This window comes from Heloderma suspectum, chromosome 1 (genome assembly GCF_057233095.1).
Source record: "Heloderma suspectum isolate Gila_16-S chromosome 1, 16-S_ref, whole genome shotgun sequence".
In the NCBI taxonomy this organism is placed as follows: Eukaryota; Metazoa; Chordata; class Lepidosauria; order Squamata; family Helodermatidae; genus Heloderma; species Heloderma suspectum.
Genome location: NC_139458.1, coordinates 216,151,440 through 216,178,148, shown reverse-complemented (window position 1 = coordinate 216,178,148; position 26,709 = coordinate 216,151,440). Strand labels below are relative to the sequence as shown.

Genomic DNA, 26,709 nt, shown 5'->3' with positions numbered 1-26,709 from the left:
TCATGTAGGTTCCCCTACCACCAAATCTAATGTTGACATCTAAGAATTTTGGATTGTATGCAATTGTGGCTTTGGCTTCATATCTCTCACACAAGCTGGGGCACCTAATTTTTGCCAATTCCCTCTATTTAATGCAGTCATATGCACCATATCCCATTCTGTTCCAGAGACTCCCCAACCCTTAGGAGCAGCTTTTCAGAGAGAGTAGGGGGATTGAATCAGCTGAAATTGGGCGCCCCAACCTAGCACTCTGCTAAGCCAGCACCACCATTGGGTGCAATTTGTTTGTCCTTTCTCTATCTCCGAGTAAGATTGGCATGTAGGTATGTTTACTAGGAAACAAGCCCCTCTGTGTTCACTGGGGCTTACTCTAAAGTAGGTTTTTACAGGATTGCAGCCTAAAATATTTTTCACGAGTCTGAGTACAATTGCAGTGTTCTCACAATGACAGTCTATTATGCTTGTCTGGAATGGTGTATGCCTACTACAGAAAGTGATTTACTCAGAATATTAACCAAGGAACTAACACACTATTTTTGGATGAGGAGAAGTGGCACTTAATTTCTCATTACACATCTGTGGCCGGCTATCAGAATATTGTATAATGTACTAGAATGAAATTGACCAAGCAAGGCAACCTTCAGGGTACAGCATGGAAAGGAAAGTGTATGTGACAAAGAGCCAGTGTATTGTAGTGGTTAGAGTGTTGGACTGGGACTCAGGAGTTCTAGTCCCCACTTTGCCATGATGTTCACTGGGTGAATTTGGGCCAGTTACTGACTCTCAGCCTAACCTACCTCACAGCATTGTTGTGAGGATAAAATGGAGAGGAGGAGGATCATGTAAGCCACCTTGGATTCCTTGCAAGAGGAAAAAAAGTAGATGTAATAAACAAAATGTAATATGATAGGGTTGCTGCAGAAAAGGATCTATCTAATGGTTGTTTCTGTTCACAGTGAGAAGATAGTATGGGAGAGCCAGTGAAAAAGTATTGTTTTTGTTGTGCTTTTGGATAAACCCAGTTGGAATTAATGATGTATCTTGCATCATCCTTTTTGTGCGTTGTTAGCCTACTTAGTGCTTGCTTCAGAGAATGCTTGCTTAAGAGAGGTTGAAAGTTGTCTTCTGTTAATGTATGTATTCACATACTGATACAAGGAAAAAGGGTTTTGTCTGAACCTAGCAGCACCTCCCTTCCACTAATGGTAAGTCAAAATCATTCTTTGTAATCAATACCAATTACTTCTTGGTATGTATGCAATCCCTCATATATATCCAGTAAGAGGTCTCTGTTCTTAAGGCTACTAACAACTCTACATTGGCTTTAAGCAATGGGTGTCAAGATACTAGAACACTTGTAGGAAGTAGAAAACACTGTTACCCTAACAAAAGCTCATTGCCAGATGTACTGGGTGTTCTATACATCATGAAAATATTGATTAGATTATTTTATGTCCTTAAAAACAAATGGAAATTCTATCTAGAATTATTTTCCAATTCCAGTGTCATACCAATAGAGATCAAAATATGACCATTATTCAACATATGTTTCTCTTACAGGTTTGTTGTAAACTGCTTAGAACAGCTATGACACCTGCTCTCCAAGAGAAAGCAATGAAAGGTCATGGTATCTACTTATCACCTTCCTTGTCATCAAGAGCTATGGAGTCCAGTGAAACACTAGGCATGGGAAATACCAGACCAGTAAAAGAGAAGATAACAGATGATTCTGTAACAAAAATTACTCGCTCTGTGCTGGGGTTTCCCACCCCTCAGGCCAGCCATAGCACTGATCGCTTTAATTTAAAGTACTTTGATTCCCAGTCCTCTAAACATTATCCTTTCTTAATGAGCTCCAATTCAGCTTTCATTGTAAACAACAAAAATTGTATGCAGAGGAACTCAGAAGAGCATAATTGTTCCAAGATGAGAAATCCATTATGTAACAGCACTAATACACACTTCAGTCAAATTATTAATTTCGACTCTGGGGAGCAGGTCAGAGGGGAAACTTTATCAGGGGCAGCAAAGAACTTACCAGACATGGGGAGAGTACTGGATTCATGTTTAACCGAATCCAGCAATGCACAAGAAAGGCAGCTTCCTAACTGTAAATGGTATCGGAAGAATGGCTTATTTGGCAAGGCCTTATTTGTAAATCCCGAGACAAAAAAAGGAGACTTACTCCATCAAGAACACCGTGATTCCCTGGGAGCAACAACGAACTGCGGCCCAAAATGTAAAGAACAAGAATTGAATGTTCGTTTACTTCAATGTGTAAACAAGCAACAGGTTTTGCTCAGCCGAGCCAAAAGAACTCAGAAACATTTGCAAATTCTCTTGGCAAAGCATGTTGTCAAACACTGTGACCAACAGATGAAATACTTTGTGAGACATCAGCTACAGAAAATGAAAGCTTTTCATGATCCAACCAGTATTTTGGGTGGTAGCTATCATAGATATACTACAATTAAAGTTGAAAACAACAATCTCGAGGCAAATATGCATAAAGAGTTGCAGCACAATTTTGGTGTTGCACCTGGTGAAATCAAGATGTTTGCTCATTCAACAGCAGGACTCTTGTCTCAAGTAGAAAAGGGTTTGGATTCTGAGGCCACTTGTAGCAGTTCAAGTGAAGATGATGAAGAGCAGATTTCCAGAAAAGTTGTGGCAGTGTAAGTATTAAAGCATTTCTAAACCCCTGTGCTACAGTCCTACACACTATTTTATATACTTGGGTCTGGACTTACATACCTGTGAGACTGAAGCTGTGGTACGTTAATGAAATCAAGGCTAAGATCTGCAGACCTTCTAAGTCGATTTTACTCAGTTGCTAAAGTTACTGGTTGTACCCAGTGGTTGCGCAAGTAGTTCGCATAACCAATATTTCCCTTTTCACTCGTCCCCCTACAACCCCCTGTGCCCCCTAAACCTCTTCCCAGATGGCTGGGAAGGGGGGTTCCTGAACAGTGGGGACCATGTTGTATGGGGCTGCAGTGGTAGGGGGAATCACCTGAAATTGGTCAGAGAGATCATGCACCTCTGTCTTATCTGGATTGAACTTGAGTTTAGTAGCCTTCATACAGTTCATTTCGGACCTCAGACACCCATTGTGCGCATTTATGGTTGTCGTGAAAACAAATGGATGATGCTCTTCTGGAGGATGCATACGAAGTACCAATAACTTACTGTTGTTCATCCTTTCTAAGAATGAAAGAAACAAACTCAGTAACACCAGCCAATTTCACCTGCTACTTCCAGGTGGTAGAAAAGTAGAAAAATTAGTGTCAGGTTTATTATGCTGCCTTACTATGCTGCCACAGGGATGGGGACTCACATACCTCTCAATAAATAACTTGGAGTTAGGAAGGGAGAAAAGTATGGTAACAAAACAAGGCTATTTAACCCTTGCCAGAGAGAATCATGTACATAGTAGAAACTTTGCCTGTTCAGGGACTGCTAGATGAACAAGTTCCTTTTACCTTTAAGTTGTGTGGAGAGATAGGATGGATGGGATACTCAAACAGTACCTGAAGTGCTATTTGAGGAGCGCCACTGCTCAGGAGGGAGGACTGCAGCTGGACGGGGTGGCGGGGTTAGTCAAATTACACACAGTAGCTTAAAGCTACTCACAGTAGTTTATTAGCCCATTCGTGTGGCAGGAGAGTGTGAACTGTTTCAAAAATAAGCCACTGTGCATAGCTTACTAACCCATCATGGGTTATCATGATGTCTGAACATGGCCAATAGGGTACTTACTTTACACAGACATGTGCGTACTTGACGCAATAATATAGTTTTGTACTTGTCAAATCCCTTACTGGGTGTTCTTAAATAACATTGTATCTATATATTTTGGTCACAAAACAGGCCAATACTATCCTACCATCTTATTCTCCATTTTTTTTGCTCTTCCGTGAGGAGTTAATTATTAGTTAATTATTTTAACAGTCCATAACTGAAGTGGTAAATTACCAAACTTGGTTTTCTTGACTTTAATAGATACTAGCAAAGATTAACACTTAAAAAATCAGTCCCCCGGAAACCAAAGTCTAGAGAAATAAAAATGTTGGGCCCCCAAAGTCTTAAACCATGCTGAAGCACCCAGGTCTGCTGTTTGAAACAGAGTTAAGATGGAATGTAGGAGCTGTCAGGCAGATTTAATTAGATTATTCTGCTACCTGCAAAACAAATTTCAACTTTCACCAAGACCTTCTGGAACAAAGAAACAATAATGGCTGTTTCCAAATTTTTGAACATACACAATCTAGCAGTTACTCGAATGTTCTTGAGCACAAAGTGGAGCGTGTGTCCATTCTGAAGCAGAGAGCAGAAGTCAGAGGTGCACAAAGTAGAGTAAATAGAAACCAAATTAGCTGTAGGGGGACGTGTAACACCCCTTCCCCAAAGTTAAGTCCCATGTTCCGGTGGTAATAAAATAATATTTCTCTAGTTTTAAGATCCCTCTTCTGGATGGCTAAATTTGATCTTCTCCAAAATACGCAAATATCAGAAGTAGCCATGTTGGTCCATTAGAAAAAATCCAGGATACAGACAGATTTAACATCATGCTTTAAAGTTAAGTAAAGCCTTATTTTTTAAAGGATAAGTGCATTAATTAGCCTTGCATGAAGGAGCTAATCCACATACTGTGGCAGCAGTATGTTACCACACACAAGAATACCACAGTGTCCTCCCCTTTAAGAGTCACTAGAGCAGACAGCAAGAGTCCAGCAATTAAGAGCCTACAGGTTTCTTATCTCCCTAGTGGTCCTTCAGCCCATATGTAATGGAGGTCTATGCCTTTGTTATTCAGGCCTTCCCTAAGAGAGCTATGGGAGTGGTTCTTCCATATTTCCTGTGCTTCCTGTGGGCAGTTTTGGCAGAACCACCCCAAAAGCTCTTATGGAAGAAGGCCTGCATGAGGTACGAGTTGAAGGCCCGCTGGGATGGCAAGAAGGAACCTTTTGCCGTGTCGAGAATGTGAGGAACCTGGACAAACAACAGGGAAGCTACAGCTGTATTACCTCAGAGTATAGAGCTCTGGCATGGGAAACAGGCAAGCCCCAGTGATCTAGAACTCTGTGTTGAACTATCCCAAATTCTACAAATGGAAAACTCAGGTTTGGCTGTTGGAGTATATTATGCAGCTCTCGACTATCATAACCTAAATATTGTAATCTGGCTGTACAAGATTTTCTGAATGGGTTTTGTTTGGCTTTGTGTTTTTGGTCATGGACTGGAACTGATTAAACTTCGGAAGGCAATTCTAGGCAGGCAGGAACTTGGAGCTGCAGGGGAGGTGTTGCAATTTGCAGCCTGCAATGTGTCTGTTCTATTAGCTAAAAAGAGAGGATGTGGCTTCTGTCTACATGTTTTTCAGCCTGTCATCCAAGTCCACAAGGATAAAGTCATGGGTTTTCTTTGCTTGCTTGAGTTAATGAAGTTGCAAGCTTTCAGGAATGCATGTGATGTAGCACATTCTAGGCTAGAGACCACATACACATTCTGCATTTTATGAAGTGCTTGTGAAGAGTTTTGGACTTCTTTGCTCGAGGCTAGTTTATTTTCCATATATGTCAGTTGATTTGTCGGCTAAACTGCTCTATTAAGTTCTCCATTGTTGAAGTTTGCTTGTTAGTTCCTTTTGCGTCACAGGATAAATTCTCTTTTGGGCTTCAATCTTTTTCAGTGCAAAGATTAAATACGGGTCCCAAGTGATACTGATTTCTGTCAAGGAGAGGTTCACAATTTACCAGATCTTTCCATTGCATTTGCATTGCATCCAGTTACGGATACCTACACTGATAATTCTTTTCATACTGTAGATATGACGAGACTGGCTGATTCTCTTGTCTTTTTCAGTTGTGTAAATGTGTTTTCTTTGGTTAAGTTTCATTTAAATTTTGTCTGATGGATATTATTCTACCTTTCCTCAGACTATGTAATTGGAATTCCATCTCTTAAACATCAAAAATGCACCTTTCATGTTATATAAGAAGGTAATCCTAGCACAGTATTTAGAATTGTTCAGTGTTACCGGTTGAATTTCACAATTAAAAATTAGAAGTGCCAGTAAGGAATAGGATTGTGCTAGACATTCTGGAGTAACAGTTCATAAGACTGATAAAACATGTCTGTTCATACTGTGGGAAACAAATTAACATTCTACAACTATAAACTAATCTAGTGATGGCTTTTTAGAAGACCAAAAATGAACTTCATTACGAACAGTTGATGAATATGTTATTTGGGGGGAAATGTATGGACTTGCTCCAGATGTATTGACAAGTTATCAGGGTGCCATCTTAAAATAACTAGGTACATCAAAGTGCTATGTTAAAATAACTAGGTACCCTTGGCTACAATTGAGATGATTTTGCAGCTCAAGACAGCTAGGATATTTAAATTCCAGGACGGTAGCTGTGTTAGTCTGTTGTAAGAAATGCATATGCACAAAAGACTCGAGTACCTCCTTAAAGACCGACAGACTTACTGTGCCGGATGTTTTTTTAAGGATAAAAGCTTCTGGTACCATACATTTGTTAGAGGCTTGTGGCACCTTTTAAAGACTGTTTTGCGCAGGATATTTAAATTACCTTTCTACAATGGTGGTTTTCTCTGTTTGTTGGCTAAGCAATGTTCTGTGTTTTTCCCAGTAACTATAGATCTGACTGGAAATGGCTGGTAGACAGAGCCAAAATTGGTTGCTGCTGGACGTGGCTTCAAGCCCAGATTTCGGAGCTAGAATACAAAATCCAGCAACTCACTGATCTTCACAGGCAGATCCGTGCCACCAAGGTATTGTCAGCGAGGAGGAAAAAAGGTTATTAAAATAATCAATGTAAAGATTGATAAGTTCCATGAGTTCTGGTATTTAAACAAAAGTATTATGTAAAATCTATAAAGGTAAATAAAAGACGAGTCTGAGAACTAGAGGTTTGGGTTTGAATGTGGGAAACCTTGGTTCAAAATCCCTAAAGCTTACCGGGGGGCCCTGGGAGTCATTCTCTTAGCTTAATTTACTGTGCTCTTCTGAGAAGGGGTGGAATCTCTATTTTTCTTTTGGCCATGAAGCCCCACCATGAGGTGCATGTGGGTCATGGATTGGGAACAGTGACACTAGAGGGTGGTAGAGATAGGCACTTGGAAGAGAAAGAAAGAATGGGAGGAGGGAGATAAGTTTCTCTTATGGGCTGCTAATTGGGTTGCTTGAAAGCAGGAAGGTTGTGTGCATTGGAATGTGCCAGCCAAAATATTAGCTACAAGTCTCTAAAGTGCAGTGAGCAAGCAAATAAATAATAGAGCAGGGTTCCTCAAACTGGATCGAAATCAACTTCCTAAAGTCAAATGGAAAGCTTTTTGTGTTTCCTCAAATATAATTAAAACAGAAGAAACATGGGTAGTTTGGTTGATGGCACACATTGGGAATTGTGCAAAATCATTGGGACTTGTGCTGTGGCTTAATTTTCCGAAGGGGTCGATAGCATAGAAGAAAAATACCATTTGAAAATAAAGAGTTGTCTGCTGGTACAGTTAATCTAAGTCAAGGGAGCATTCAGCTGCTCCTTTTGCATTCAGCTAGACGGGAGAAGGAATCTTGCACTTAAAGAATTCTACACTGAGAGTGATAAGCCGAGCTCGGTTCAAGGGTGTTGACCTGGGGCTAGTTGAAATTATTTTGGGAGTGAATTCCACAGCTGGGGTGCTGCCACAGAGAAGGCCATGTTTCAAGGTCTCACCATCAGAACCTCTTTAGTGGTTGGACAAAAAGGAGGGCCTCCAACAATGATTGTAACCTATGGGCCTGTGTCTTGTTCAAGAATAGTTCCCAGCCATAATTATCTGTTTTTGGACACAGAAGGTGTATGGCAAAAAAGAATTCTCCCAAGGAATATCTTGTTCTCCTTCATATAAATGAGCCTTTTTATAAAGTTTTGTATCGGTGGTACCTGGCTCCTCATACATTAAGCTGTATATATGGAAATAATGGAAATAGCTGTTGGAGATGTGGGCAAGTGAGAACAGATTTTATACTTATATGGTGAATTGCCTGGTGATTGCACAGTTTGGTTCCAAAATGGTTACTCTCCATGATGATTCAATTCTTTATACCATGTGATCCAATAATGATCCTACTTGGTCTTCTAGAGGAACAGATAGAATTGGTTTTTGTTTTTTTTAAAGTCGTTTGGAATTTCATGGCTGCTGAAAAAATGTTAGTAGCTAAGAAATGGTTACGTATTTCTATTTCTGCTTTAAAAGAATGGTTATCTAAGATATGGAAGGTGGCAGCAATGGCAAAATTGACTGAATTAATGAGGTTAAAAGATGGTCAGTTGAAGATAGTACTTTGCCTTCTGTGAATGGAAGGGCTCTTTCCATCCATGGAAAGCTTTTGTTCTGGAGGAAGGATCCTGCTGGTGGATGCGGGAAGATGACTTTTACTGATTTGCCTCTCCCCCTGCAGCCACCAGTGCCACCTCCCACAATGTTCCAAAGGGCCCCCCAACCCTTTGGAGCAGAGACAACACAAAGGGTTTTAGGGGAAAGGTGTAGCTGAGATGATTCATCAGATGAAGAGCTCGACCTGGCAAAGCATATGCTTCCTGTGGAGCCCTTGGACATTAGCAAGACCCCTGACATCAGGGGAGAAGATGTGTTGGGCCCTTCTACAGTATTGGACTCTCAGGGACCCCTGATGGGATCCCTGAGAACTGTAATGTGCCGGTGGCTGCATAGGAGGAAACTGAGTGCCCACTCAGCCCTCAAGCATGTCAGGTCCAGAAGGTGGAGGTGAAGGCTACCACATGGAGATGAAATGCACACCTGAAGAATTGTATCAGTATTTCTCATGAGTAAAGGTGTACTCAGGAGTAAAGGGACCCATGAATAAGACTCCTGCCAAAGTGCAGAGGATTTGCAACTGAACCTTTGGGTGGGATTCTGGAAACTCCAACTATTTCAGCTCTCAGTTGGATCTTGAGAACTGCTGAAAACGTCATCGTACTACCATCTCCAGTGCCTCGAACCCTTGTTTCCCTGACCGACCTTTGGACTTCCACTTGACTCTTCTTCTTGGAACTCTCTCTCTTGCCTGGCAATACTGTGCCTTTGATCACTGCCTGCTTGCTGACTACTCCTGCCTTGAACTGCCCTCTTGCTGGACTAATACCTCTGTGTTTGTTTACTGACTTGCCACTGGATGCCGAGTCTGGTCCAGTCAAAGCAGGACAGAAAGGGGAATTGACAAAAGTTGCTGCTCCCCCCCCCCCCCCGCTTCATCTCCTTCCACCAGCAGGAGTGAAGTCTGGATCCAAATCATAACATTTTAATAAGAAATTATCTCCTTTATTAATTTTTCTTGAAGATATATACAACTTACATATTAACCATTAGAGAAATTTCTCCTCTTTCTTCAGTAGTTAAGTATGTGTACCTGTAATGACTGTCGCTTTTTTAGCTTGCTTCTTTTCTTGCTATTTATAATTACCCATCTATGTCATATATTAGGTTTTGATTGCATAGTCTGTGCTTTTCTATATGTTACAGGATGTAAATATATGTATTTATATTACAATAAAAAAGAACCTATGTTTCTCCCTTCCTAGTTTTCCTGCTGTTGCAAGCAGCAAATGCAATGATTGGTATTCTGTACACTTGCTGTTCTACAATACAAACACAAACTCTATTTGGCATCCTGAGAAACTTGGCTTTAATTTCTTCAGAGTTTTATGGCTGAGCAGGAAAGACTGGAAATTTATTGGCCGTACTTGAGGAAGGCTTAGAAACCAGAGTTCAGTTTGGCATATTGGTTGGAGGGTTGGTGTAGTTAGAGTGATCCAAGTAGGAACCAAAATATTCTGTGAGTTGTTGAAATGAGGAAAAGCAGTTACAGGGGATCCTCTAAAACTGGGGTGGAAAACCTTTAATCTGTGGAGGGCTGCACTTACTTGGCAGTAATCTGTTGGAGGCAGCATATCAGTGGTGGATGGGGCCATCTCCTTTTTTCTCTTTCTGCCATCCCCTTCTCGCTCTTTCTCCCGGCCCAGCAGACTTCAGTAGGAGGAACAGATAATTCTTGCCAGAGGTCTGAACTGTGTGCTTGCAAAGGGTTGGCCGAGGCTGCAAGAAATTTGGCTATCAGCTGCATGTGGAGCTAGGGCTACACATTGCCCACACCAATTCTGTAAGACAAAGCAACTTGTTTCAGCCATTTTAGTGGTCATGTAAGAGATCCATAGAGATAAAGGTAAAAATGATTTGTTTTTATACCCCAGCCTCTGTGCACATAATTTTGTAAAGGTTGCAGGTGGAATATGGAGAGAGGGGCAATATGTCTTTTACCTTTTTCCAGTGGTAATTATTTTATCACTATATAGCTACACTGCAAGAACTACAATCTCTACTATTTAACTACAAACAGAAAAATTCAAGGTGGTGGTGGGGGAAATCCCTCCTCTCTTTTTCCCAAAGTCTAATATGGACAATTGTAAAATCCTATGAAATATTTTCTCTCAAAATTAGTGAAATATTTTTAAAACATGTTTTAAAGTAATTTATTACAGCCAGTGTTTCAGTTTCTTTGTCGAGATAATAAAAACTTCCTTTTGTTTTACCCCATCATTGATGGTTTCTTATTTTAAGCCTTTTCCTAGTTTTACAACTGGCAAGACTTAAGATACATACTTAAGTACCTTATAGAGTGCAATCCTATGCAAAATTACTTGGGAGTAAATCTCATTGAGATCAGTGAGGCCTACATGTGAATAAATACATATAGAATTAATTGGTACAGCAACTTGCAGAACTGTCTCTAATACCAGGTACATTTATTGTCTGAATTAAACTAAAGTATTTTATACTTTTAAATTGCATACATTTAATGAGTAGTACAATCCTATGGGCTAAGTTATACATAGTACATCTCCTGTTATTAAAATAGTAAATATAAATTTAAATTTGATAGTAAAGTTGTTGCATTTTTTTCTCTCCAAATGTCCCAGTTTTTCTAGAAGAAAAATGTTATTTTCCATGGCTTCAACATTTCTGCAGACTTTTGCATCTCTGTTCATGCAGTTGACCTTAAATAAATGAAATAAGAGAATACTACATATTTGAGGTTGTCATTTCTAAAAAAATACTAAGGAGAAGTTACTACTGAAATCAGCTGTACTATACCTCAAATGAGCAGTTCTCTCTCTTCCTGATGCGAGACAAAACTTTGAATTTTGTATATGTTGTAGTGTAGAAGATAGATTATCAGAATGAACTCAGATATAATTATTTTCAGGAATGTGAAAAACTGATATTTTACTCCTTTTAAAGAGAAAGCAACTTTAAAAAATACCGCAGGCAAAGACTCAGATGGTGAAGGTGTCACAATACCTAAATGCTGACAATGATTGGGAGAGGAATCCGAAGTTTTTGTGCTCCCTCCTATGCTCAGAACCTGGTTTTCAAAATAGAGCTTAGGAACATCTTCAAACCTTCTTAGTATGGGAAGACATAATTCTGAATCATAATTAAAGGTTGTAGGGAGAATTTAAGCAGAAGTGTGGGGTATGCAGATGGAGTAAGCAGTCCTGGGCCTGCTTCTGATTGCTGAACCATAGTGAACATTTGGGCGGTCTCACTTCTGTTCTAGCCCTTAACATGTTCCACTTACGTGGGTGAAATTAGAAAATGATAGAACAAGCAAGATACAGATTTCTAAACTGAATTTTGGCACTAGAGGGTAGAGTCACTATGATGATAGCTTCTTGCAGAAATGGAAGTTGCAGCTTTACTGTAATGTGAGATTATTTACCTATTGTCTATATACAGCTCTCACACTTGGAGATCTAAATCACTAATCAAAGTCTTTTGGGGATCTTAAGCAGTATGTTCCAGGGATTACGGTCACCATACAGTGATTTGGGCAAGTTAATTTGTTGTTGGCCAACTGTGTTCAATTGCTGTTGTCTAGGGAATGGTGATCTTAGAAGAATTTTCAATTCCAAAGGATGTCTTGAAGAAGCGAACACAATTGACAGACCAAGAAGCTTTATTAAACACCACAGGGAATGCTCAAGCCTCTCTTGAGAGGCAGGATGCTTGGCCGGAACATGATTTTGAAATGTCACCCAGCAGTCCAACTCTGCTTCTTCGTAACATAGAAAAACAGGTATTCAAGTGAGAATGAACATCAAATGGAATTAAGCTATTAGTAATTCATTAATATTCATAAAATTACTTTGTATTTCTGAAAGCATGGTCCACATAAGTTGTGGGGATTGGAAAAGTGATAGTTTTGTACCCTATAGCACCCCACCGCTACCTGTGACTCCAGCTTGTGAAATTCGTTTGGCTTATTATCCATTCTTCCTTGCCAACTGACTGCCTCCATATATCAAGGCACCAGCACCCATTCCACTTATGTATTCTGAGAGGCTTGCACCTTTACACTCCCTTGGGCCTGAGTGGGCATAAAGTGAAGGGGTCACTGACCCTAAGTGCTGGTAGCAGAAGTGAGTGCCCCTCCCACTGTCAGTGTCTCATCTTGAGACCAGCTGCAGTGAGATTGAACAGGGTTGGGGAAGGATGTGAAAGGATCCCTACCTGCTTTCCCCTAGTAACAAAGGTGTGACAGAATGAAAGCTTTTATTGAACCACACCAGAGACGAAGTGGGTTCTGGAAAAAAAAGACATTAATGGGGTTGCCAAGGTTGTTCTAGCAAGGTTCCTGAGACATTGTAGTTGCATCACAGGCATCTGCATAGCAGATATAGTGGTCCCCATGGCTCCATCTCCATGCTGGGAGATGCTTCTCCATGCTTTACCTGTTACATAGTTTTTGTACACAACCTTGAAATCTTTGATAAATGGCAATATAAATGTTTTACATACATACATACATGTCTGCCATGGAGCTTGCAAAGTTGCAGGAGCTTGTTTGGAACAAGTAGGCTAGCAACCCCACAGGGAAACAGCTGAAAGTGCTCTGGTTACTGCTGCTAGTTATGCTGTGGAGCCCCCTCTTGTGGTCTGTGCAGAACTGGGCAAGTGGAAGGTCCTGTCGTCTTCACCTGGGGCAGGACTGCCTGTGGAAGGCAAAGGGAGATACAGAGAAAATAATGGAACAGTGGGCAACAGCTGCAACTCTTGTTATCTGTCCTGGATGGAGAGTGAGTATTTATGAAGAAGTGATAGGAAAAGAGAGTGGTGGCATCTGTGTGCTCTTCTGGTACCCTTGGCTCAGCATCTCTTCCCCTGTTGAAGGAGAGATTGTAGTGGTTGTGATAGTACATACTTTCTCGTTTCCTTGTAGGAAGTTACAGTAGAACCCTGGATGTGCAGTGACGGTTCAGTACTGACATTCATCAGTGAAGAGCTAACCTGCATGTGGGAGTGCATGCTTACCCTTTGTCCCCTGACACTGTTCCCAACTGTGGGGGTGGAAGGATTGTTTCACCAGTACAGTTTAGCCAAGACACAGTTCTCACATATAGCAAAGGTTGGGGAGATACGGGAGGTATTTATAACCATTATATACTTCGTATAACTCTGTAGTATAGGTTTCACCTTTCCTTGCTTATCTGCGTGGGGTACTTTTTCATTGCATCCCCAGCTGTAGAAATGGTGTGTGGGTTAGTGTTGGGTATTTGTGTCTGGCATTCTGGGACAAAGTACTTAAGGTACCTCACCCGCCGCCTTTCCCAAGGGAAGGGTTACTGGGTAGATGGGCCAGTTGGTATCAATGCTTGCACACACTTGGAGTGCTTTTTAGGAGTAGTATCCCCCCCCCGTTCCCTGCTTCGGAGCAGAAAAGGCCAACAGGTTGTGGGTTTTTCTTGCCAGTTCAGCCCTGCAGGACCAAGTCTTCCAAGTACTTTTGTCAGACACCTCTTGAACAGCCACTAGCCTTCCGCCCAACCTGGAACTGGGGAGGTGGTGGAGATCAGCATGCAACTGCTGGGATGATTTCTGTGCACCTCTGCAGCTCCAAAGTTAGTTGGATGGGTGGCTGCTTATCACACTCATCAGAGGCACTACCACATTTGTCATGGTGAGTGGAATTGTTGAAGCTGGTGCTGTACTATGATTGTGTGTGGACTTAAGTTTGGATCCTATGCTCCATTTTGGCAAGGTGGGAGGAATTGAGGGAGAGTGGTTTTTTTGCTCTCTTAAGCTTATTGAGCAGCTTTTGTGAAGCCAGTGTAACATTACCCTCGCACTGAGGGCAGGATCAGGATCTGAGGGAGAATAGAATTTGGCATATATCTGTTCTTCTACTGCCACACATATGTTTCTGCCTGGATTTGGCCCATCCATCAGTGGAGTTATTTGTATTTTTAATAAAGAGAACAAAATTGAGTTCTTTAGACTGATATTTACTGTGCATTAAATGAAGGGCTTCCCTTTTCTTGACTGTTCCTTCCAGAGTGCTCAGCTGAGTGAAATAATCAACAGTCTGATTGCTCCCCTTAATCTGTCTCCCACATCATCTCCTCTCTCCTCAAAGCCCTATAAGCAGAAAGAGTTGGTCAATGGAAGCTCTTTAAGGTAGGCAGCACTCTGAACTGACTCAGGATAACTTTGCAGCTTTATCGTTTGGGTGAACGTAATATAAAATGACAGCACTAATTTGACATTTAATATTTTAAAAACTTGTTTGCAGTAATCTAGTATTTTAAGGCTGCAATCCTATACTCACTGAATTGGGAGTAAGTCCCACTGAACTCAGTGGGCTGGTTTGCATGGTCAGACAAGACACAGTGCCTTGTTTAAATCAGTGGTGCATGCCGGGCGCCATTAGCTTAATTACCCACCCAGGTGGGGCATGTTGGGTCATCTGAACCTGGGCAGCATGGCTTGTTTGAGGGGGAAACAACTCTCAAATAAGCCATGGCCTGTTGGCTTATTTGAGGGTTGTTTCCCCCTCAAACAAACCATGCTGCCCAGGTTCGGACAACACGCCAAGCAACGCCCAGGCGGGTTATTAGGCTAATGGCACCTGGCACACACCAACGTGCACTTAAAAAAAGCCATAGTGGCTTGTTTTGATTGTGTGACTGGGTCAGTGGGTCTTCTGAGTAGACCTGTATCAGATTGCAGTGAAAATGTTTTTAAAAGTCCCTATTTGATAATGCAGTTCCAAAGAATTTGACTTGTGCCATGAAATCAATGAATAGCACAGAGCTTTTTTTTTTTTAAAAAAAATTATTATTATTTAAATACATTGGTCTCATTCTACAGCAAACTTGTAATCCCAGTGACATACAACAATATAAAAACATTAATACAACTAGAAAAAGAAAGCATAACCCTTTAAAACCTGCAGGAGTGGATGCAGTATGTCTCTCATTACCAGTTGCTGGGAATCACAAGTAGGAGGTGCTATTGCTCTTGAAGGGACCTGCAGTCAGCCTGAGAGAACTATATTCTCTAGTTTGTTAGGGTGTGGTAGTTTTTTGATAACATTTCTTTGCTTGTTTCAGTATTTAAAAAATGTTAATTACCTTGGGTGCTTAGTAGAAAGGTGGTATAGATATCTGATAGATATCTGATAGATAGATAGAGAGAGAGAGAGAGAGAGAGAGAGAGAGAGAGAGAGATGTCCCGGTTGCAGGCTTCGCATAGGGATCTATTTTGCCACTGTGGGAACAGAATTCTGTACTAGATAGGCTTTGGTCTCATGCAGCACGGCTTTCTGATGTTGTTCTGAATTAAAACAATGAACAATGGAAAGTAGAGATTAAGGACTCTACTCAGTATTATAAAATCATAATAACTAAAGAAGGGAATTAGATTTGTGGGGAGAGGATTAGATAAAGTTACCCAAAGATAATAATTCTTACATATATGATTTCTCTAATATTTAGCTGTTATGGCCAACTTTAATAATAAACAGAAAGTGTCTCTTCTTACATGTTAGACCAGGGGTAAGTAATGTGGTGTCCATGGGCACCAGTGTGCCCTTGGACTCCTTTCTTGGCACTCACCAAGGACCACTAGCACCTCCCACTTTCTTTTTAAGTTAGCCCGTTTTCTTACCGGCAGCTGGGATTGGCGGGAAGTAGGTTTCTGTTGATCCTGAAAACTTCGGGTTCAAAGAAATTTTTTAGTGTGTTGGGGCTCAGACCTGACCCGACTCTTACTTTGTGCTCAATCTTTCGGGCAGGTTACTTGCCCTTTGCCATGCCATGCCATGCCCTCCATTTTGTGGTGGTGTCCAGAACAGTTTCTCAGATTGCCAGTGTGCTCATGGCCCAATAAGGTTGCCTACCCCTTATTAGACAATGTGTACGTTTAAATGTTTGTTGGTCTTTAGAATCAACTACAGGTCTGGTCACACTACTTTTCTACTGGTGCTTCTCCATGCTTTTCTGCTTGGGGGCATGCATGTTCACAACTGATTGCTAAAAGAAAGTACTTCTATGAAAGCTCGTGAGTTTTCATAGAGTTTATGGAACCCTTTTTGAAAGGTTTAGAATTAGGGCTGCAAGCTTTAGATGATCTATTAAACTGATTCACTAATTAGAAGGGAGAATGGATGATCGAACAAATAAGTACATCTACAATGGCAAAATGTAGGGTTCATGAAAGTCTGTCAAATAATCCTGAGTACAATTACTATCTTGAACTTGGTGTGAGGTAGAACTCATGTAAATCTACAATGTAGAGAGTTTGTCTGTTGAGCATTTTTTACATCCTGGGGTATTGTTTGATGCATTTCAGAGATTCAGAGAACAATGAGGAAATTTCATCTGCAAATGGTTGGTTGGTTGACCAACAACACCTGAAGAGAAGAAGGAAAGACAAGATGAAGCTGAGAACATCACCTGTTGCCACGATGAGCACATCTGCTCGGACTAGACCACTTCAGAGTTTCCGGAGGAGGAAACTGTACAAAATGACCACCTCTTCCAGTTTGAACCAACAGGTGCAAATGTGTTTCTCTTTTTCTTTAAGAAACTGTTACGATTTCAGTCACCATGTGTGTCAGTTTAGTATGGCAGTGGCACTTGTGTGTATACGTATATACTATAAGTTGTCTAAAGTGTTCCTGCTCCTGTTTTATGAGTCCTAAATGATGAGAACTAGACTTTAATCTAGATAAAACGTGAAGGTGGTGCCACACAAGGCTTAAGTTGGATTACTTATATTTGGCCTAGTTGGCCATTGCTATCTCAATTTTTCCAACTGTCTTTGGTGTTGAACCAGACATTCTACATATTGTCTTCTTAAATAATAAGAACCAAAAAGGACACCAAGACTATGGGATTATAAATTCCCTTTTTGTTATTAAAGACCTCAGACTTAGGAATTCCTTTTGGTAAGAAAGGAAGGGGTAGAAGTGAGAAACAAGTAAAGATGCAATCCTGTGGATGTTTAGTAGTAATTTAGTTTATTGTTGTAACCACAGGTCATAACACAGTAAATCAAAACATGCATATAAAGATAATACAACATATATACATCATACAACAGCAATTAATTACTAAAATGCAAATAAAATCCTGAATGTCTAATTGCGGTTATGATTATAATGGAAACAATCCTGGTACTAAAAGTAATTCTAAACTACAGTTTAGCAAAGTGTCTCACAAGATTAATAGGTACAGTTCTCTTTCTAATTTTAAGAGTCAGCAAAGTAAACATGGCCACTTGGTAGCTAACGTAGGGAAGTGCATCCACCAGCAGATAGGAAACACATTTAGCTTCAGAGCATGTGAATTTGGCAACAATCTGGCCCAGCGTTTTACCTCATACTACTTCATAAAACAGGCAGTGTAGGACATAATGTTTAATGTCCTCCACTTGCCCCTGACGGCAGAGGCAGAGATGCTGCTCCACAGGGGCTTTGCGGAATCTGCCATCAAGCTATGCTGAGGGCATAGTTTGAAAGCAAGGGCTTGTAAATACCTTCCTTAGTGGTGCATTTGTAGGGTTGAATAAATACTGTGAAGTAAATTTGTTTTTTTTTTTAAGTGAGGGTACCACAGGGAGAACTTTGAATGCTGAATCAAACCAGCATCTCAACTGGCATCCTGGTCAAGGAGCTAGTCACAATTTTGTTTTGTGGCCTAAGACTTAATGTCCTCTATCAAGGGCAAAGAGTACATTTGAAGAATATGAGACAACATATTTGTCCGCTGGTTCCCTCCCAGTATTACCAACAGCAGAATTTAACTAAATGGTCTTCTAGAAGACTGTCAAGTTTCTTGAAGTATTTGAGCAATGTCAGATGGGCTCTTACAGAAATTGATGGCAGCCCTACCTTCATCCTTAAATGGGCAGCAGGGATCCCCTGAGGGTGACCCAAGATTTTCCTTAAGAAATTGTTTTGAGTTGTTTCCAGCTGGGCAAGAACCTTCTCTTTCCAACCCCAAATTTCTACTCCATTCAGCAACTGTGCAATCACTTTGCCCTGAATTATTTTAAGTGCAGGGGCTATTAATTGGCCTCCCTTAGAAAGAAGAACTTTAGAATAACCCCCACCATGCAATGGGCAGCAGTTAAAGCTGTATTAAGATGTGCTTTCCAAGACAAAGACTCGTGGAACGAAATACCAAGATATTTAAAGAAGGGGCATTGCTCTATTTACCAAGCATTAATTGTCCATCTATGTTTAACTCTACTACTACTGAAGACCACAACCTTTGTTTTATCATAGTTAATCTTAAACTTCTCCTTTTCACACTAATCAGCCAACCTAACCAGCATTCTTCTAATCCTGATCTCAGCATAAGACATGAGTGCCATGTCATCGGCACACAGTAAAATTGAGACTTCACACCCATTAAGCGAAGAGGGGGGGATTTCTGCAACTCCATAGCCTGAATTATATCATTAGTATAAAAATTAAATTAAAAAGGAGCCAGCAGACAACCCTGCTTGACACCTCTGTTTCATGAATTAGGGTAAGATAAATGTGGAAATATACAAGGAAAGCAACATTGCTGAGCCATGTTCTGTGCTCCATTCAAGTAACTGGTGTAGGATACATGAGCTTAGAATCAGATTGAAGATATTAATGATGAAAAAAGCTTTTGCTGATAGAGATGACACAGCTCTTTAGATAACAATGATACTTTTACTCTTCACTCCATTGTGGTGATAGCATACTGGCTTCATCTGGCAGGTCTTTGTGGAAGCTAAAATATTTTACTATACTTCTAGAGTCATTGTCAACACTAAAGTGCTTAGTACTAAATACTATATTGAAAAATGCTCCCATATACCTTTGACATCAAACTTGGGACAAGAATTTGCATTTGAAGCATCATTGAAGCTTACAGGTCCAAGTTTACATACATCTGGACAAAAAGGCAATTGAAAGCTAGTGTACTTTGCTAACTCACTATTATTCACCATGCTTCTGTTTAAAGGTATAGAAAATGTATCACCTCAAGCTTTCGAAGCACTTCTTTGACCCAGTTACTTTCTTAAAATTCTGGTACTTTATTTTTTAAAGGAAGTCCTTAGCCCTCATAGCAGAAAGACTGTACCAATAGTTGCTTCCAGACAGTCTGTGTAGTATTTTTTGAATCTTACAATTTCAAATGTAATATAATGACTGAAGGTACACTAATCAGCCTTGAAAATGAGGGTTATTTATTTAATTCACATTTTCCATCCACCATTCCCTTTATTTGTAGACTCTTGGAAGGTCTAAAGGTGGAAGTGGTGAGCTGCTCTATTTATGCACCCACTCCTCACGCCTTGTGCCAGGAAAGCATAGGTTGTGCCTAAAAAAATGCTGTAGATAGCTCATGTTTTGAAAAAAACATAACATGTAAGTAAACCCAGTATTGGATATTGACCCAGTTTGCACGTAATGGCAGCAAATCACAGGTTGATTAACTACGATTTGCGAGTTTGCATGCTGTGTGTGAGCAGCTTCCAGTTTGCATACTCGGCCCCCAGTCAGCTTGATCGTATGTTGCTGTGTGATGTGTGAACCCAGACACTATGGGTTGTTTGTTGGTTAAACAATCCAAAGTTAACCTACATTTAGTTCTAAACCCACAATTTGCTGCTGTTAAGTGTGAACAGGGCCACTGAGTTCTTGGTTATGGAAGCAAGGTAAAGATCCATCTGGAAGTTACCAAGAACTGTTGTGAGCCTCTTAGAAACAGTTCTGCCACTGCTGTCAATTGCCTTTGTACTACAGAACTGAGAGGAAGGAGGGTGTGACCTAAGTCATTGGCCAGGACGAAGAATTAAAGGGAGCTCTTGGGGCACCATAAGCTACAGGGAGTTATTCTCCTTGTCAGGAAGGACTTGTCATCTAATTGCCAGCTGTTTCTGAGTCACAGTCAAGGGCACTAGTAATTAGGGGAATGGTTTATCGATATTTAGGGAGTTCTGTTTTTGTTCTTATTTTTTAAAAATGTAAAATAGTTTAAGTAAGACATCCAAGCCCTTACATATGACAGGATCTTTAACCCTTGACAATAAGCACACACAAAACTTACACAAACGGTTCGGGGAACATTTTACTACCCCAAGCCACATTCCGTTATACCTCAGAATAGTAAACATTCCTCTAAAAATCCATGTGTGTGGCCTCAGAAGAAGGACAATTAAATCTGCTTCTCTGGATCTATTTTTGTTTGAAAAACCCCATGGGACATTTTTACCCAATACTTTCCATTGGGGACATGGTTTGCTACTGTGCAGGTGACATATGGTATGATCTTCCTTTGTGTATATTCTGCCAGGAAAAGTGTACCTGGAGTAGGAGTTTGTCCCACAGTGCTTTATATAAAATAACTTGACAGTGTCTTCATTAGATCTAGTGTATCCTTCATGTATGAGTTTATTGGGAGTCAAAGGCCTAAAACTAATAATAGTTCAAGAACTACTTTATCAAATTAATGCATTTGTTCTAGTGTTCTATTTACCTTCATTTAACAATCTGGGAATGGAGATGAGAACATAAAAGTTTTTAATATAATACTTGCCTCTGAGGAAACATGTTACCATATAAATCTGCTGTCTCTTTGTTTTTAGAGTATGTACTTAACTGAAAAAGCTTACACAGCTGGCAGTGCTCAGTTTAAAGGAAATTGAAAAGCTATTTTTTAGCTCACCCTCCCTCCCATTTTCGCTGTTCCAAGGTAGCTTCATAGTCCTAATATCGCCTTAGGTTGATCTGTGTTAAATTAAAATTCTGGTCAGCATATAACAGCTATGAAGTAAGTACCTGAATTGAGTTAAATATTTAAATGTGGAAAAAATGTGTGTCCCCCCTTTTATTTTAGGGTATTTTGTTGGTTCAAAATACCCTTAAATAAAAGCTTTAAAAAGCTAGAATATAATGCACATAGCCAAGGAATCAAAACCTTTACAAAATTAAGGATGATACTTTACAACATATACTCAACACACTGAAAGTATATTCCCGATTTCAATTATATTTCATTGCTCCAGTTTCCATTTGCCAAAATGATCATAATAACATATATGAAAATAGCTTTCTTAGTAACAAAACACCCTAGGCCAGACCTATGCTTAGACAGTTATTGAAGCTCAAAAAGGTTATGTCCCATCAAAGACATAACATTTGTCTTCATCTAAGAAAAGCGAAGTATTTTTCATCTGTTTAAAATGAATTTTCTGTTATTGACTCCGTTGATCTTATGGTAGGCAGAGGCAATATATTTAGTGTTTACTTTATGTAATTGTGTGTTTCAGCTTGATTTAGCCATTACTTTTAAAGAGGATTTTCACATTTATTTTAAAAGCAACTATATTTATTTATTTATTACATTTATATCCCGGCTTTTTTCCTCCTTAAGGAACCCAAGGTGGTGTACATAGTCCTCCTCCTCCTCCATTTTATCCTCACAACAACAACCCTGTGAGGTGGGTTGGGCTGAGAGTCTGTGACTGGCCAAAGGTCACCCAGTGAGCTTCCATGGCTGAGTGGAGACTAGAACCTGGATCTCCGGACTCCCAGTCCAACACCCTAGCCTCTACACCAATTATATGCCAGTAAACCTTTGGGTTTAATCTTTTAACAACAAAGAAACAGTAATTGAATAAGGTCATATTTGGAGGGATTACTTTGCACTGCCATGACAAGTTCTTAAAATCAATTTATTACAATAGACATGTATTTTGTTTAAATTATCTGAGGGTGTTTCTAATTTTACTTCTAGGTGGTATCTTCTAATATATTTTTAATTTATATTTGTATAGAAAATGCATATTCTTAATATTAAAATATAATATGTCTTGAAGTAGGGAGTGAGTGTTTTTAGTGGAGGAAACACAAGTTGCAAAACGCATTGTCAATCTCAGATGTATTACACCCTAGTCCACTGGGCAAGGTTTTATTATGATCTGCAGCATTTCTCATTCCAAGTCAGATCTCAACCCTTCAAGTGACTCATAAAATAGGAGGATGCTATGGAACGTGCTATCTGTCTAACTATTTCTATGATAACAGGCTAAAATTAATAGTCATATGACTCAGGAAGTTTTGAAGACAGGACTTTAGACTTCCTTATGTACTTGATAAGGGCATTAGCAATCTTTCAGGCCCATGAATGTTTCTGTGGTAATTGTAATAATGTCCAGGGATCATTGGAAGAGTTGGGCACACAGGAATGTATCTATTGGTGTCCTCTTGCTTCCTTCAAACATACATTTTGGTGAGAAAACGATACAGTTGTGCAATCTTTATACCACCTTAAAACATGTTGCCTTTAAAGAATACTAAATTTCTTTGCTTCTACATCAGTCTTTTAAAGGAGCTAGGGGCTAAATTGGGATCTGATTATTCTGATTTCTGGATTCTAGTTAACAGTGAGTTATATTTTAGGACTTTAAAAATATAATTTTTACTAGAATAGAGTAGATGGTTAAATTTGAACAGGATTGTATTTGTTTTTGTTGACTCTTCAAAAGTATGAAAACTGGATGACTGGATGTTGCACAGGATAACAATTAGATATTTTGACGCGGTTCGCACAAGGGGTGTTTAACTCTCACATAACCCATGGTCCCTAGGTTCGCAAAACATGATAGCTGGAGCTGGGTGTTGAATATTCAAAATGGCTGCTGGCACACACCACAGCCCACCGTGGCTTAAATAAGCCACGGTGGGCTGTGGTACATGCTGGCTACAATGGGCTGTTTGATCATGTGAACTGGGTCAAAATATCTGATACAATACGATAAGCTGCGACTGGGGTTGAATATGTAAATCCTGCCTGGCGTACAACGCAGCCCACCATGGCTTAAACAGCCCACGTGGGCTGTTTTTATCATGCAGACCAGGTCATAGATTTCCAGAGGGGTAGCCTGTTAGTCTGTTGCTGCAAAAACAAGAAAGAGTTGTGTGGCACCTTAAAGACTAATAAATATTTGTCATAAGCTTGTAGAGTATTTGTCTTAATTACGAATCAAATTGAGCTTCTTGGTATGTAAGGCTACTATAATTACTTTCACTACACAAGCTACATCAGTATTTGTGTGTATGGAAAGTCTTCTTAGCTAAATTTTCCCCCCTGAGTTTGAATTGAGGGCAAAGTAGAAGAACATTATGGGAAAACAAGGGTTGCTCCTAGTTTCTTTTGGGAGTGGGGGGAGTCTTCTATAGCAAACATGGCTTCTAATATACCTGAGATTCATTTAAATTATTTAAATATAAGACCTAGAAAAAGGCAAGAATCATTTTATTGTAACAGAGAATGAAACTTCTGCCAATGAATAAAGTGACAGGACTTGTTTAAAAATTTTAACGAATTTTGACAACCTAGATTATATAGATACTGGGTTTTTCTGTTTTAAGACTTGTTGTTATCCTATAACACCTTAAAGCAGACTTATTATTTCAGGGACCTAGGAACATGGTGTCACTTTCTCTCAGATTCAAAATCTATATGCCTAGTTAGCTGGTCATTGATGAGATTCCTGAGCATGAAATAGAAAAATAATGAATATTAGCAAAGGCAAAAAAGTAGGTGGAGAAGAATCAGAGAGTGCAGTATGAACACCCCTTCACAGTATTGTTGGGACCCAACAATTGAGCATCCTGGGTTCAGCTGTCACAGTAAGCTATTTCTTCCTGATTTGTTCTATCCACTCGCACGCAGGAGAGAGCAAAGTGTGCTGTTCATTCAGTAAGTCATTACGTGCAAATACAGCCAATGTGTGAATGTTTCACATACTTAGACTGTGGCACATGGAAGAGATATATTTAAATGTTGCTCCCCAAGGTAGTGATTGCCCACTGGGAAAGGGCATTTTCTGATAACATATAAGTGGCTCCTCAGAATGAGCATGATGCATGCCATTTTAAAACCCAGTTCAGTGAGAGTACCCACAGTTTTTCCTCAGGTTAATTACTTGCAAATAGATTGTTATCTTTGTTTGCATGCTGCAACTGCTTTGTATGGTGAAATTACTTAGTCTTTACTGAGGTATTAGCTCAGAACGTGACACACAGTTATTGCAGAGTCTGGGGAGGTGTCCAGTGCTCCTTTTGGTTGTGTTTCCCGGGATCACTTTCAGTTGTTGCAGCCTGCTGATGTGGACAAGATGCTTGAATCAGTCTGTACTGCCACATGTAAGCTTGACCCTTGCCCATCTTGGCTAATACGATCTAGCAGGGATGGATTGATTGGGTGGGTCCAGGGGGTTGTCAGGGTGGAAACTGAGCCAATAGAGCTCCAGAGCAGTTCTGATTCTGAGGAGGAACAGCAATCCGTGGGAGAGGAGCTCGCTCATCTCTCACAAGCACAGCAGCTGGCAAGAGATTCCTCCTGCCAGCATTCCTGGGATAGATATTGACCCTGGCAGTGAGAGAGTGCTGGAGGGGGGCTTGCTGGACGCTCGGCGCAGTCATAGGGAGTGACGACAGATGGAGGGCGCCGAAAGGAGGCGTAGCGCCCGTTTGGCGCGCAAACAACGGTCGCGTCCCAAGGACCCAAGGGAAAGAGGGAGGATCTCTCCCTAGCCCATAAGTTCAGGGTCTTCCTGTGATTCTCCTTCAAACAGGGACCAACTGCCTTACCTGGAGCTTAGGCTACTCTGCTATCTTTCCCCAGGGCTGTTCCTTGCTTTGGCATTAGCGACTAGTATTCTGAAAGAGTCATAAAGCAATAAAGGAATAAAGTCTTGGAAAGAATTCCTCGTCATCTGTGTCCTGAGTTGGCTATTGGTGAGGACTGCAAGGGGCAGCTAGGGCACTCCTGACAGGGGTGGTAAATGTTTTGCTCTGTCAGGGGGTGGTTCCTGCCACCTTGAAAGAGGCTGTAGTGTGCCCTCTCCTAAAGAAGACTTCCCTGGACCCAGAGGTGTGTGAGAACAATTGCCCCATTGCTAATATCCCCTTCTGGGGCAAGGTGCTTGAGCATGTGGTGGTTGGGCAGCTTCAGACATTCTTGGAGGAAACTGACCAACTGTACTTGACTAAGCAGTTTGATGGTTACTCATGATACCAGCCTTATCCACAGCAGAAGAAGCAAAGGGCTGGATGCCCGATCTCATCTGATCTTGGAAGTAGAGCAGAGTCAGTCCTGGTTAGTACTTGGATGGGAGACCACCTGGGAATCAGGCTTCCTGCACTGAGCAGGGGGTTGGACTCGATGGTCTTGTAGGCCCCTTCCAACCCTGTGATTCTCTGATTCTAAACAGACTGACCCTTCTTCAAAGTATCATCAGGATCGTAGTAGGCCCAACTCATCCTCTAAGTAGCGACTTTGACTTTCTGCTGTTTCCCATCCTCGACCACCCCAGCCGGCGCTTCTTCAGGTCCATTTTGGCTTGGTTTTTGCTGACCTGGAAAGTAATAACAATGGACACCTGGGTATTAAGTATAATCAGTCAGGGTTACATGATAGTTTCACACCCTTCCCCAACTGTGAGTTGTTAGAGTTACCCTTCCGTCGCAGGGCCTCCTTTTGGAGATAACCACCCTGCTTCAAAAGGGAGCAATCCAAAGAGTTCTTCCATACCAACCGAAGGACGGTTTCTTTTCCTGGTATTTCACCATACGAAATGGGATGGAGGAACTTGAACAAGTTTATTACTCCCAGGAAATCCAGAATTATCATGGTGGCTTCGATCCTCCCTCTCCATCGGAAGAATGTTTGGTTTGCTGCCATACACCTGAAGGATGCATATTTCCATATAGTGATCACAGACTCTCACCAGCAGTACCTATGCTTCATCATCAGTACCGACATGTTCCAGTCTCAGGCCCTGCCCTTCAGCCTGGCAACCGCCCCAAGCATTTTGATAAAATGCATGGCGGTTGTGTGTGCGGCTTCAAAGTCTGTCCCTACCTGGACGATTGGCTTCTTGTCTTGGACTCCAAAGATGCCCTTTGTCATGCCATCGAGATTGTTCTGGACCTTCTGGGAGCATTGGGCCTGTATGTCGACAGGGAGAAGTCAACTTTAAAACCAACTCAACAGCTCCAATTCATAGAGGCGCTGCTGGATTCGACAGTTGCACGTGCTTATCTTCCTCGAAAACAGAAAGATCAGTTGATTGCTCTTGCAGAGACCGTATTCTATCATCAATGGGTCACCGCTCACACGGTCGAAGCGCTTCTGGGGCACATGGTGGCAACGGTCACAGTTGTTTGTTGGGCAAGGCTTCGGATGCAATCACTACAGAACTGGTTGCTCCAAAACTTTGATTCCACCTCCAGCGCTCGATGTTGTCATCTGAAAGTTCCAGACAAGATAGCAAATTCCCTCCTGT

General features: G+C 40.8%; 1 protein-coding gene across 7 annotated transcripts in view; it reads left to right on the top strand.

The window, feature by feature from the left end:
* KANSL1L (KAT8 regulatory NSL complex subunit 1 like) overlaps window positions 1-26,709 on the top strand; it is an 85,494-nt gene that overhangs the window by 6,231 nt on the left and 52,554 nt on the right. For 6 of the 7 annotated variants that reach the window (XR_014785659.1, XR_014785658.1, XR_014785660.1 and 3 more), the window contains exons 2-6: window positions 1,561-2,675; window positions 6,660-6,801; window positions 11,969-12,166; window positions 14,423-14,544; window positions 16,720-16,924. Coding sequence is in view for 2 of the 7 variants with exons in the window: in XM_084819229.1 (XP_084675355.1) it covers window positions 1,588-2,675; window positions 6,660-6,801; window positions 11,969-12,166; window positions 14,423-14,544; window positions 16,720-16,924 (1,755 nt within the window). In the remaining 5 variants the exon portion in view is untranslated. The remainder of the gene's footprint in view (window positions 1-1,560; window positions 2,676-6,659; window positions 6,802-11,968; window positions 12,167-14,422; window positions 14,545-16,719; window positions 16,925-26,709) is intronic. The other variant, XR_014785661.1, reaches the window with a different exon arrangement.